General features: G+C 32.7%; 1 protein-coding gene across 4 annotated transcripts; it reads right to left on the bottom strand.

The window, feature by feature from the left end:
- Positions 1 to 6770: 6770 nt before the first annotated feature.
- On the bottom strand, positions 6771 to 10932 carry LOC127107447 (uncharacterized). Of its 4 annotated transcripts, none has more exons than XM_051044731.1 (4): positions 10704 to 10932; positions 8610 to 9637; positions 7475 to 8521; positions 6771 to 7150 (listed from the first exon to the last, which is right to left on the bottom strand). In XM_051044731.1, the coding sequence occupies exons 2-4, from the start codon at positions 9624 to 9626 to the stop codon at positions 7124 to 7126; spliced, it is 2091 nt and encodes a 696-aa protein (XP_050900688.1). In that variant the 5' UTR covers positions 9627 to 9637; positions 10704 to 10932; the 3' UTR covers positions 6771 to 7123. The 4 variants fall into 4 exon arrangements, with proteins under 4 accessions (XP_050900688.1, XP_050900685.1, XP_050900686.1 ...); XM_051044728.1 differs by having other exon boundaries at positions 10526 to 10876; XM_051044729.1 differs by lacking the exon at positions 10704 to 10932 and adding an exon at positions 10620 to 10696.
- Between the last annotated feature and the right edge of the window lie 2032 nt (positions 10933 to 12964).

The raw sequence follows: 12964 nt of genomic DNA, 5'->3' as shown, positions 1-12964 counted from the left end.
GCGTTAGAAAGGATTAGACAAATGTTCTCTTATGAAAGGTTTTCAATCGCACGGGGCGAGAAAGTAAGTTTGGTGTGTTTGAGTGTTTTTTAAGGTGAATGACGAATATTTGGTAAGAACAAGACGTGAGCCTTGGAACCAATTGTTCAAGATATTGTCGAAATGCTAGACTTCAACAATACCTTTTTCATTCAATGTATTTAAGAAATTGTTTGATGGACAATGAACATTAAAAAGATTGTTCAAAGGTTCCACCAGAATACTAGACTCCAATGGCCACTCTTTTCGTCCAAGTTATTTAAGTATTTTAGAAACGAAAAGAGTGAATGAAAAGTTAGCCCAAGACGTGTGCCTTGAGAGCAATCATTCAAGGATTCAAGGAATGCGAGACTCGAAGGACCTATTTCTTTTTTATTTGTTAGGAAAAAAAGTTTAACGAGTTGAGAAAACGAAATAGACACTCAATTTTGATATGATGTTTTATTGCATTAGTGAAAATGGTCTGTGAAATGGTATGAGGTGCTTATAAAAGAAAAAAGCTTAGTGTGATTTTGAGAAATATATTTAATATTGATCAAACACCTTTTATCATATTATTTTTGAAAGGTTAATTTTAATGGTCATTTTGTCTTTTATGATTAACAATTATGCATTAACAAAAAATATAATAAAGTAAACTAAAAAATAAAACAATAAAAAATGTAAAATAAATATTAAAATGGAGGGGGGCACACTATCAATACAAGAGGTAAAAGAACTTTAAAAAACTAAAGGAAATAAAAAAAAACAATAATATATAAAAGACAAAAACAAGCTGAAAATTGAGGGTGTAACTAGAAAAATGCTCTAGGCACAAAGGAGGAAGCTCACAGGTGTGTGTTGAGCAATCAAGGAGTGTGGGGGAGACTTCATCTTCCCCAACTCCATATTTGATTACTAATCCCGTAGCAACAAAAATGGAAGAAAAAAGATTTCAACAAAAACGTAAAAACACCATAACTTTCTTAATGTTTCATGGAATTAAGAAAAGAAATCATGAAAATTTATCTACTCGATCCTACGAACATAATGGTATATTCAAAATCAGAAAATAAACAACAAAAAGTTTCAGAAAATCAACAAAAAATATGGATCAACATATGTTTGGCTTGATTTGACCATTTTATCCACTCTCATGACAAACAAACCGTGGATTCATGCTCGGGGTGATGTTGGAAAGTTATTGAATATATTATTTAGGTAAAACAAACATCAATTTACATTTGATCTTTTTTTGTTAATGGAGGTTCAAAAACACTTTTAACTCTTGATTTTGAAATCAATTGAGTTTAAATACAAAATGACGATTATTAAGGTACTAAATAAATAAAGCAAAAGTAAAAATACAATAGAATTAAATAAAGAACAATCATAAGAGTTATTTAAACAACAACAAATCACTTTTGTTTATGGAGGTTCAAGAATGCTTTTCAACTTTTGATTTAAAATCAATTGAATTTCCATGCAAAATGATGATGATTAAGGTACTAAACAAATAAAACAAAAGTAAAAATATAATAGAATTAAATAAAGAACAAGCATAAGAGTCATTTAAACATTAACAAATCATTTTTGTTTATGGAGGTTCAAGAACACTTTTTAACTTTTGATTTAAAATCAATTGAGTTTTCATGCAAAATGATGATGATTAAGGCACTAAGTAAATAAAACAAGAGTACAAATGCAATAGAATTAAATAAAGAGCAAGCATAAGAGTCATTGAAATATTAGTAAATCGGTTTTGCTTATGGAGGTTCAAGAACACTTTTCAACTCTTGATTTAAAATCAATGGAGTTTCCATGCAAAGTGGTGACGATTAAGGTATTTAAGTAAATAAATCAAGAGTAAAAATGCAATAGAATTAAATAAAAAACAAGCATAAGAGCCTACATATTCAATAAAAAGAAAGAAATGACTTGAAAGAAAATAAAGAGAAAAATGAAAAGAGTTTTGACTTAGTTTTTGTGAATAAATGATGGTGTCATTTATGAATGAAAATGATTTTATTTATAGGCTCTAAAAATGGTAGTTTAGAAATAATGCAAAGAGTGTGAGTGTCTTCTAGAAACTTATTTAATTAAATAGTGAATACTGATGTAATATGTGTATGTGATAATGATGTAATAAATGAGAGATATTTTCGACCTTCTTGAAACATTGATTTTTATTATATGATGTATGAAAATGATTAATAAAATTCAAATTGATATTTTGATAATAAATAAAATGATCATGAATTTTTTTTTTCAAAATGCATAATGAAAAAAAAATGCAATTTTAGTTATTTCTTCAACATGTAAAATGTTGACTTTATGTTGACTTTTTTACTATAATGCATATATGCATGATTATAGTGACTTTATTTGATGATAAAAATGCATATGACTAAAAAATATAAAAACTTGACAAATGGACATGTATCAGATGAATTTAAAATACTCAGATAAAATTGGGGTATGACAACCAGAAGCATCATATGAAAAGACTGTAGCAATATACAAAGGATCTTCTGAATAATCATCATTAGAAGCATTATATAAGGTTTTGTTTCATCATATGAGATGTTTATTATAACATAATAAGAATCAGTTGGAGAAATATATGAATCGTCATCTGAAGACTCATCCAAAAACTCATCTGAAGATTCTCATAAAGAACATTCTAAAGAGCCAATAAAGGAATCAAACAATGAGGTAAAATTTTGTCTTAAAGCTACTTATGAAGATGACAACGATATAATTACTCTATCCTGAGGAAAATTGGTTTATTTAAGTGTTACACTTAGTAAGATAAGTGATGAGCTTGAAAGAAATATCATAGGATTTTGTACTTGCTAAAAGTACTCTGAGTAACGACCATTAGTTGAGTAGGGTTGTTTGAGGGTTTTAGGTTTGTTGTGGTGTTAGAGAAAGCTAACACATGGATGGTGATAAACTCTGTATATGAGTGATTGCTGAGTAAATTAAATGTACCTCATCAATATTATGACTGAGGTATTTATATGAATCTCTTAGGCTTGGATCTTAGGACAAAAAGAAGGCTATTGTTCCGTTCTAGAACTAGAAATAAGAAGAGGAATGACGGGGGTGGAAGTTACTGGTTCTGATATGGTGGACTAAGGGGGGTCTGCAAAGTTAGCACTACAATGCTCAAGTCAGTATGTGAGAAAGAAGATTGAAGTGAAATTGAATTTGAAACCTGTTACCTCAATTTGACACTTTCTCTATTTATATAAAGAGAGGAAAATAACTAACTAGCTATTTATTTGCCTGATTTTCATAGAGTTGTTGGATGTACTTGAAGTTGAGATATTTTGTGATCATTAGAATGATAACCTTCATGTGTTGGGAAGATTCTGGAAGGAGATTGACCCCTTCTTAGTGGTCAGTTAGGATGATGTGATCGACCTAGAACAATTTCCCCCCGAAGCCTTTACCAATGTAAATATATGTGGGGGCTTGATACTTCATCATTGGATGCCGACCTATCTTTGATCACTTTAAGATATGAGAAGAAGAAACGTTTTAGTTTCTTTAGGAAATCATGCATTTAATGCATCATATTTCAAACATCTTTTCGGAGATATCATCATTACGACTCTTGGGAACCGAAACTCTTGAGTGTTACATGTGAGTGATTGAATGTGTTTGGTAAATCCTCTTTGCATGCTAGGATATAATTTTCTTTATAAGGATAAGTGTGTTTTATTCTCAGAAGGATACTCCACTTTCTTGGGTGGATCCTATTTACTCTTCCATTGTTTCTGCTTTTGCTAAAGCAGGTGGTCTTGACGATACTTTTATAGAAGTTGGTACATTTTTAGATTGGAAAATTTTGAGTCCTTCTAAGGACGAAAGAATATGCGACAAACATGACACTCACGTCATTCCTTTTTATGTATGTGTTATTTCCACCATGGGTTTTCATCTCCCTCTCGTTGTCTTTAAGATAGTGGTTCTGAAACATTTGACCATGACTCACTCACAACTTCATCCTACATATTGGAGATACATGAAAGTCTACCCGTATTGATGTGAACATTTAAATGGAGAACCTTTTGTGGTACTTTTCTTTCAGATGATGTTGTGATCCGACGTTCCAGATTATGGGTAAAGGATTACTCAACTTTAAGTCGACTATTCACGGCTTTGGACCTCTTTCGGAGCTTCAACCCTTTGAGGATGAGTTCTTTATGATAACCCTCGTTACTCCCGAAGCTCATGCTACAATTTACGACATCGGCAACCAAGTAGAAGGCATGTGTGATGACTTGTTCTCCCAGTATTGGATTGAGGGTCACTTTCTGTGAGGAACCGTATTTACGTATACAGTAAAAATGATCTCCCCGACGAGGCTCGGTACCAGAAGGGTCGGTTAATGAAGTTTATCAACAATCTGAAATATATATGGGGAGTTACCCCGGTGGAGGAGGTTGATAAGAAACGTTTGAAGTGTCTTATTGACGTCCAGTTGCTGATAAGAGTCTACTCTCAAAAAGAGAAAAAAAAATCATTTTTGGTAAGCTACAAAATTTTGTTAATACATAGTGCAACCTAAGAGAGGGTGAATAAGGTTATTAGGATTTTTCTCGTTTTTAAGAGATGAATCTTATGTTCTTATTTTTTCAGAAATGTGTTAATGAGTTTGTGAAGTAAAATGCATAATTTAAATGCAGAAAAATAAAGAACACAACAATGTATATTAATTTCCTTTTTTAATTAAGGATACATCTAATTGTCTAATGTGACAACCGATTGTTCCAAATAAAAACTTGAAATTCTAAGAGAGGAAATCTTGTTATAAGTTTGATTAATACCGATTGTTTAATGGAAAAATGAAGTGTTTATCCCTTTCAAAATGCCATTAAACTTTATCCTTTTCTTTCCAAAAAGTTGCTTCAATATTCAAAGCCTTGTTTAACTAATTTCAACTAGTTTTTCTTGATGAACATGATCATCAATGCAACCATTAATATTAATGGAGAACTGAATAGTGTCTTGATGAGTTACAACAGTATTGACCAGGTAGTGTACATTACCAAATTCAGTCTTGTTCCAAACTTTTAAGTCCTCCTTTAGCCTTTTCAATTTTGTATTTAAAATTTGCACGAGAGAGCCAAAAGGGTACTGGTTCCAGGCATTTTAATGATATCTAAGCAACCATCGTATTGTTTGACCACATTTTAATGAATTTAAAACTAGAAGCATATCTCAGGTTATGGACTTGGAAGTCAAACAAGATAACAAATCAGTTGCCAATTGTGTGGCATCAACAAACTATGAATCTAAAGATTCTTGTTCATCCTTATGAGTGGCACAAAATTGTGTTTGGTGAGCTGCAAGAATATCAATAGCCAGCTCAACAGAGCTCAAAACAACATCTAACGGCCCAACTTCCTTAGTGACTTTGTCTAACTCAATCAGCTCAGATTTTTCCACAGGAACTTACTTTGAGGAAGAGTCAACAACTATGACTTTAGCAACCTGAGGCACAATGTCTTTTCCTTTTCTCTTGTCTCTAGAAACAATGTAATCTTGTTTTATTCTTTGAATATAATTTTTTTTCCATGTGTGTGTCCTTCTCATTTTCAGCATTAGCCCTATTACAAAGGTCAATGGATTGTCCAATGCAATTACAAAAGTTGCAGTAGTTTGGCTTATTCCCATAATCAATGTCCAAAAAAAAAGCAAAATCAGTTCTCTCTACCAACACTATAAATTGAGTCCTTTCTCAAATCCATATTCATTGGTACTCTCATAAAATGGTCAAAATATTTATCAAACGTAGATTTATTCGTGAATGGGTGGGTGCAAATAGGTGTTCCTAAACTAGTACCTATAACAAAAAGAATCTTTGAGCGCCAATTTCTCGAGATTAACTAAATATATGCAGCAACCAAATCTATGTCTAAGAGTGATGTTGCGCATTTGGGTTAAAATTTTAACCCTGGTCCAAGCAAAGAGATTTAGAAAGCCAGGGTTTAAATTCCAAAGCCCTATAGCCAGGCACTTTGAGAATCTTCCATGATGAAAGGGAAAACTCGTAATAACCTTTGTTGAGCGAGGTAATACTCCATTTGGCCAAAAAAAATCTCAACGGAGCTAGTTTGGCTGCCAAGGCACCTACCTTGATCGGAGTTACACCCTTTGGCCACGGAATGCAGAATGCGACCATGGAGGTTGTATTTGCATGCCTCAACTTCAACTTTGTACTCAGCTTCTGGTATAGAGATCGCAATTCTATCACCCTTAACTACATGTTGTGGTAGTTGTGAAATCGGAATGTCACATGGGAATGTGTGAATAATAGTTTTACTATGGACTGTTTAGGATCGGAAGGGGGAGGTTTGAGAAATTGTTGTTGAAGACAAGCCCAAAGAATGCATATCTAGTCTTTGATGGCGGTGTTCATAAGATTTTATTAATTGCCTTCTAATAGTCTGAGAAACATTTTTCTTTTACAAAAAAATCTACTCAAGAGAGTAATACTACTACTTACTGAAATCATAAATGGCAGTAATAAAAGGTTGATTTTAATTTTTAGATTATGAGATTTTAATACATTGTGTATTGTGTAAAATATTTAGCCGTGATATTAATTCTAAAAATCAATTATAATTCTATTAAAAAAAATTGTACTTAGAATTTTAGCTCCTCCATGTTCATCTTAAAGCTACCATATGTAGCTTCTCTATATAACCACACCCAAATGAACTCGGTACACCAGAAAATTGAAGAGCGAGATCTTCAATTCAAATAAAATTATTCTCTGTAGCATCCTTTGAAGTTACAATTATTTTTGTGCAAGAGACCTTTGCTCTGCGAATTATTGTAGGAACATATCACCATTAAAATGGTGTGGTTTACAATGAAAATTTAGAACTGAAACCACTTATTACATTTAATTTACAGGATAAAAAGACAACTGTCATTTATACTTTGAAATGTATATCACCTATATGTATGTAGAACCAAAAAGGAGACCAACCTGTGGGATGAAAACAGAGAGCAAATAATTACATTTAGAAAAAGGTTCAAAATTTAGAGTGCAAATCAAATGATCAAAGTCCACTCTTTCGAAAGGTCAAGCTTCCGGAATCGGCGCCAGTTCCTGAAAAAGTATTTGAAGGAGTATAAGCATTAACAACCACATGAGCGACAACAATAGCACTAAGATCCTATAAACGCTTATGTACAAGCTATTTCTAGAACAGGAGGTCAAATAGAGTCATTGTTTTCATATAAACTATAAACTATTTTCATAAACTAGTATGGAGAAGTTATGAAAATAATCTAAAATCAGCTTATGAACATGTTAAAAACAGTTTTCATAAACCAACTCAAAGAGTCTCTCACAAGTGTTTATTTCTGGAAATAAACTCAAATAAATCAATTCAGATAAGGCTCAAATGATCAAAACAGTTAACTTAATTACCTCCGGAAACCGCAGGTGTCCGTGCTGAGCTTTCGAAGATTTAACTATTATTTCCCACTTGGGATCTGGTAATGCTGCATTGGGAGTTTGAGCTGATGTATGAATGCTGGTGGCGAGGTTAGACCGTGAAGACAGACTCTTGGAGGAAGCTGTAGGTAAGGTGCGCTTAAGCCAAGACTCTGAAGGACCCTTTGGCGAAGGAAGGACAAGAGGAAGCTTCAAAGAGCTAGTATTTGATCTCACTGATTGGCCTAGCTTCATAGGAAACTGGTTTTCTGAACCATTCTTCCTGCCACCTACCACCTTTAAGCTAATCAAATTACTAGGATTCTCATTAGAATCGTGAACATGAGCACAATCTTGATCAGCCAATTTTGCAGCCCGTTGGATCTTCAAACAAAAATCTGAGTCACTAGCCAATTTCAAGTTTCTCCATGGGGCAGGATTCTGAGTTATGCCATTGGAACTTGTTTTATTGCTTGAAACTTCATTTTTCGACTCTATTCTCTTGTGTTCGGCCAATTCTACTCTTGACACCACACCAAAATTGCGATCTAGGTTACTTCCTTGCTTTTCCGTGTTTATTTTGTTGGAATGATTAGTCATTTTCTTCATTTGCATATCATCACTTGGTTTTTCAGAACAAACCAGGAGGGATGAATCAAGAAACACTGAACCTTTTGGCTGAAATGCTGGTTTCTCATTCACAGCAACCATGTGTTTGTTATCCTCATTTGAAGAACCTATCAAATGATTTTTATCGATGCTACTGTATTTTCTTAAAGTATTGAAATCGTCCTCTCTGTGATCAATTCGACACTTCATTTCAGAAGAAGCCTTATGTACAGAATCTACATATAGAGTTTTCTCAACAACAGGGCTTTCACCTGTTGGTTCAAATTGATTTCTGTCAGAGCCTGATGATTTATCGACACCTCTTCGATGTGGATCAATGGCATGCTTAGATTTTTCCTGATTACACAGAAGATCGTTCTCTTTTGTAAAGCCAGATTGGGACTTTTCTCCATAATTAGCAGTTCTAGGATGCTGCATAAAAAAAGTGAATAAAAGAACATAAGAGCCTACAGTGAAATATAACATAAGCTAAAAAGAAAACGTAGTGAAAAATTAATACCTCTTTTGCAGTTCTTCTGCTAGAAGCAATTGTTTTACCCCGCACTCCATGAATTGCAGAATTTACATTCTTATCATCCTCCACTCTTAATCCTGGTAATGGACTCAAAAGGCAGAACCGAGGAAATAAACCACAAACTTTTGGTGCATAGCTTTCATATTTATCATTATCATCGCTTTCATCCTCACTTTCATCCTGACCCGTGTCTTGTGTATAATGTGGCAAAATATTTCTCCACTTCTGATCCAAAGGACGGGACTTGGCTACACTTTCTACTTTAGGTACCAGTCTAGGTTGTTCTTGTCTAACAAATGGCTTCTTCGACGCATATTGAATATGTGTTGTTTCAGAAGCCATTGCCTTTGCCGCAGGCAAGAACCTACCAATCATGAAATCACGAGCCTGTTGATCTGCCAAAAAACTTTCAGATGGTTGAGCCTCTCTATCATCGCATCCACTCAAACCACTCACACTGCAGTTCATGAAGAATGATTCAGCTCTAGAAAGTGTTTCAAGAGCATCTAGATAGGTCTCGTCCTCATTCTCCGAACCAGAACTTCCCTTTTCGAGAACAAGTTCTTTTCCTCCTTCGTGAATTTCGTCTTTACTATCCAAAGATGCAACACTGATAGAGTTGGAAACAGTGCTATCTGTTCTGGACTGAGTAACAGACGCGCCCTTAGAACTTTTATCGAAATCTTGTTGTTCGACTTTTAAAACCCTTCCAGGTGGAAGCTTAGGAGCAACAAGAGGTTCTTCCTTTGTTTGTAATTGGCTTTCATTCTTCGGTCTTCCGGGACTCTTCTCCCATACAAAAGGAACACTTCCGGGATTACTCACTGGACCTGATTTTAACTCTGATTTGTAAGCAGGAAGACGAGTTCGTTTTGATGTTGCTTTTTCAGTTTTCTTTTTACCCTTGTTTTCAGATGATGCTGTCGACGAGAATCGCCTGACTGATAAAAGTGGCTGATTAAAATCCAACTGCTTTTCTTCCATTAGATTTTTCAGTATCATGTACTCGGCTTCTGCAAAACATCAAACATAAGTCAAAAACTGAAACCAGAAATCAATTCTATATGACTCACCTTTTGTAATTAAATATTGATACTACAATCATACAACAATGATTGAGATTGACTTAAAAGATGACCCCCAATAAGAAGATAGAGCTCAAGTCTAAATCATGATATTTTTCTCATCTTTGGGCCATCCAATAAGTCACATAATAGAAGTATGGTAGCATTGGATACTATCCTATATTCCTAATACAGCTTTTTACAAGATTAAAACAACTTGAGTTATTATCTACTTAACAAAACCATCAAATGCATGAACAGTACATAAATAGGCTTCTAAAACAGAATATTCTGAATAGCATTTCCATTGAACAAAAAACCATCTCTGATGTCCGCAAATCCTAGCTCAATTAGCAAAAAGCCGATATTGCTTAGATTGGACACAAACAACAGGGCTCGAACTTTGAATAGTAGGGATGTGTGTGAGTTTATAATGGTTATTGTCACTGATAAAAAAAACCACCTACTGAATGCATCAAACAAAAACAAGAATCCCCATATGAAATTGCATCATTCTATGGATTAGAAAACTCAAAATAGAAAGTCAAAATTCCAGTTGTTCTTAACCAATCGGAAGCTTGAGAAAATTTGCAAATAGGATAAAATTTTACCATTACGAAAAATTAAAAAAAAATAGCAACAGTACTTCGAATATCATAAATTAAAAAAAAGGTCAAAATCAAGAATAGGTGAATGTGAACGAAAGAAAGGAAATTCCAATTCGAATTCAAATTCCAATGTTGATCTAAAATAGTACTATATATATCATCCTACACAATTGTTCATCTTAAATCATAATAAAATCAAATTCAATCGCTTTCAACGAAAAACACACACCAGTCCCATTGGTTAAAGGTAAGAGCATAGTTGAATATTAATATTAAAAAAGCACTTGACAAAAGAATCGATTATTCCGCGTTATTCAACCAACCGAAGTTCATGAAACTCAAGAAACAGCGAAATAGAAGGAAAGAAAGGTTGTGAAAAAGAAAGCAGAGGCGAGAAATGAACTCACGTTCTTCCTCCGGAGTTTCGGTGTTGAAAGTTTTGAGAAGAGAAGAGAAGAAGATGGAAGAAAAAGGAAGGTTCGTTTGTTTCTCACGAGAACGCGGTGAAAGTGAAACAAGAGAGAAATGTGTGAGAATAAATGAGTTAAGCGTTTTTGTCAGTATTTTTATTGCCGCTTGGTTCTGATTCCTGAAGTTACTAGCTAGTAGTAGTGGTGTTTGTTTGTTTGTTTGTAGTACATAGTGCAAGTAATAACAAAAATACCTATTTTTATCTTATTTATTTGGTTCTTATTTTTATTTTTTGAAAATGAATTTTGTATGGGAAAATAAAAATGTACGTTAGTTATGATTAGTTTAATGTTGAAGGAGTTTTGAGCATTAAATTAGGGGCCACTTGAGTGTTGGATCATGTGAAATAATTATGAAAGATAGTTATATATACCCATGAAAAAGTGACACGTGCGTCGATCTTTTTGAACAAATAAATTCCAAAACACTTCATGTTAAAAAAAAATGTCAAACCATCTCACTGTTAAGATTCTCCAAACACCTTCAAGTAAACTCTAAAGTACTAGTAATTTGAAGAAAAAAAATTATCAATGGATGATAGTATTTTAGGATTTTTTATATATAAAAAGATTGGAAATAGAGTTCCAAATGGGAACACAAGAAAAAGAAAAAAGTCTCAACGTTCTTTATTTTACGTGTTGAATTATTGATTGTATGACAGTTATAGCTAAGCATGTGGGGTCCATTGAATTTTTGCACTCAGCAATGCAATGCAAGGCAAGTGCCAACCTTTTCTCAATTATAACATCATTGATTATAAAGGAAAACATAAAGTATTATAGTTATGATAATGCATTATTTTGTATTAAAAATTAATATATGTAATCATTTTAAGATTGTGTACTTTCTTAAAAGCACTAATTAATACAATACATAATGACTACTCCTAGTAGTAATTTGTTTAACTTGGATTAAGAATAGTATAGTGTAAAATTTCACAAACCAAACAATTTGAATTATTTAAATAACAGCGTTTCTGCACGCCGTGGTAGTAGGAATTTAGGAATCATAAGAATAAGATAAATGGTAAGTAAAGCCAACTAACAAGATGATAATGAAAATACCTGTCCAAAAGAAGAGGACAATGAGAATGTATATGAAATATATTTGGTTATGAATATTAATTGTAAAAGTAATAATGTCCATTATCAAATGAGTATAGTATTGACAAAATCATATTTGGATGATTAAGTTTTTGAAAATTCTCCCGTACATAGGAGTTTGGTGACTCACTATTAAAAAAAAATTAATGAAATTTTTTATAAATGAATAAATACACAACTTCAAAAATGTATTAGAATGTTACCAACAGAAAGGAGATGATATATATATATATATATATATATATATATATATATATATATATATATATATATATATATATATATATATATATATATATATATATATATATATATATATATATATATATATATATATATATATATATATATATATATATATATATATATATATATATATATATATATATATATATATATATATATATATATATATATATATATATATATATATATATATATATATATATATATATATATATATATATATATATATATATTAATTTTATTTAGTCTGGTTATGTAAAATCACGACGATGTCTATTGTAACATCGAATTCTCCTTTGGTTGCAAATGATGAAGTTCTAAAAATTAGGGAAATTCAACAATTCTATTATGCACAACTATTATTCAAAAATTAAGGAAAAGGCTTCATCCTCCATCCCTTTTCAGTGGCTCAGTCATTGCACGTACAACATAATCAGATAGGTGATGAGTTATGTGATTTGGTGAAATTTCAGACGAATAATCCTCCGACGTTCAAGGGAAGGTATGATCCGGAGGATGCTCAGGTGTGGCTCCTAGAGATCGAGAATTTTTTTCGAGTAATGGCATGTACTGAAGAACATAAGGCATTATTTATTACTCACATGTTGTCTGAGGAAGCTGAGGACTGGTGAGATAATGCTCGACAAAGACTAAAGGTTATTGGTGCCCAAATCACTTGAGCCATGTTCAGGGTGCAATTCCCTGAGAAGTATTTTCCTAAATATATGCGTAGCAAGAAGGAGATTTAATTCCCTGAGCTTAAGTAAGGAAACATGACAGTTGTTGAGTATGCCGCCAAGTTTGAGGAACTTGTGAAGTTATGTCCATACTACAATGGTGTAACTATG

The sequence above is a fragment of the Lathyrus oleraceus genome, chromosome 7, assembly GCF_024323335.1.
Source record: "Lathyrus oleraceus cultivar Zhongwan6 chromosome 7, CAAS_Psat_ZW6_1.0, whole genome shotgun sequence".
Classification (NCBI taxonomy): domain Eukaryota; kingdom Viridiplantae; phylum Streptophyta; class Magnoliopsida; order Fabales; family Fabaceae; genus Lathyrus; species Lathyrus oleraceus.
The sequence above is the reverse complement of the archived record's forward strand: the minus strand, read 5'-3'. Positions and strand labels throughout refer to the sequence as shown.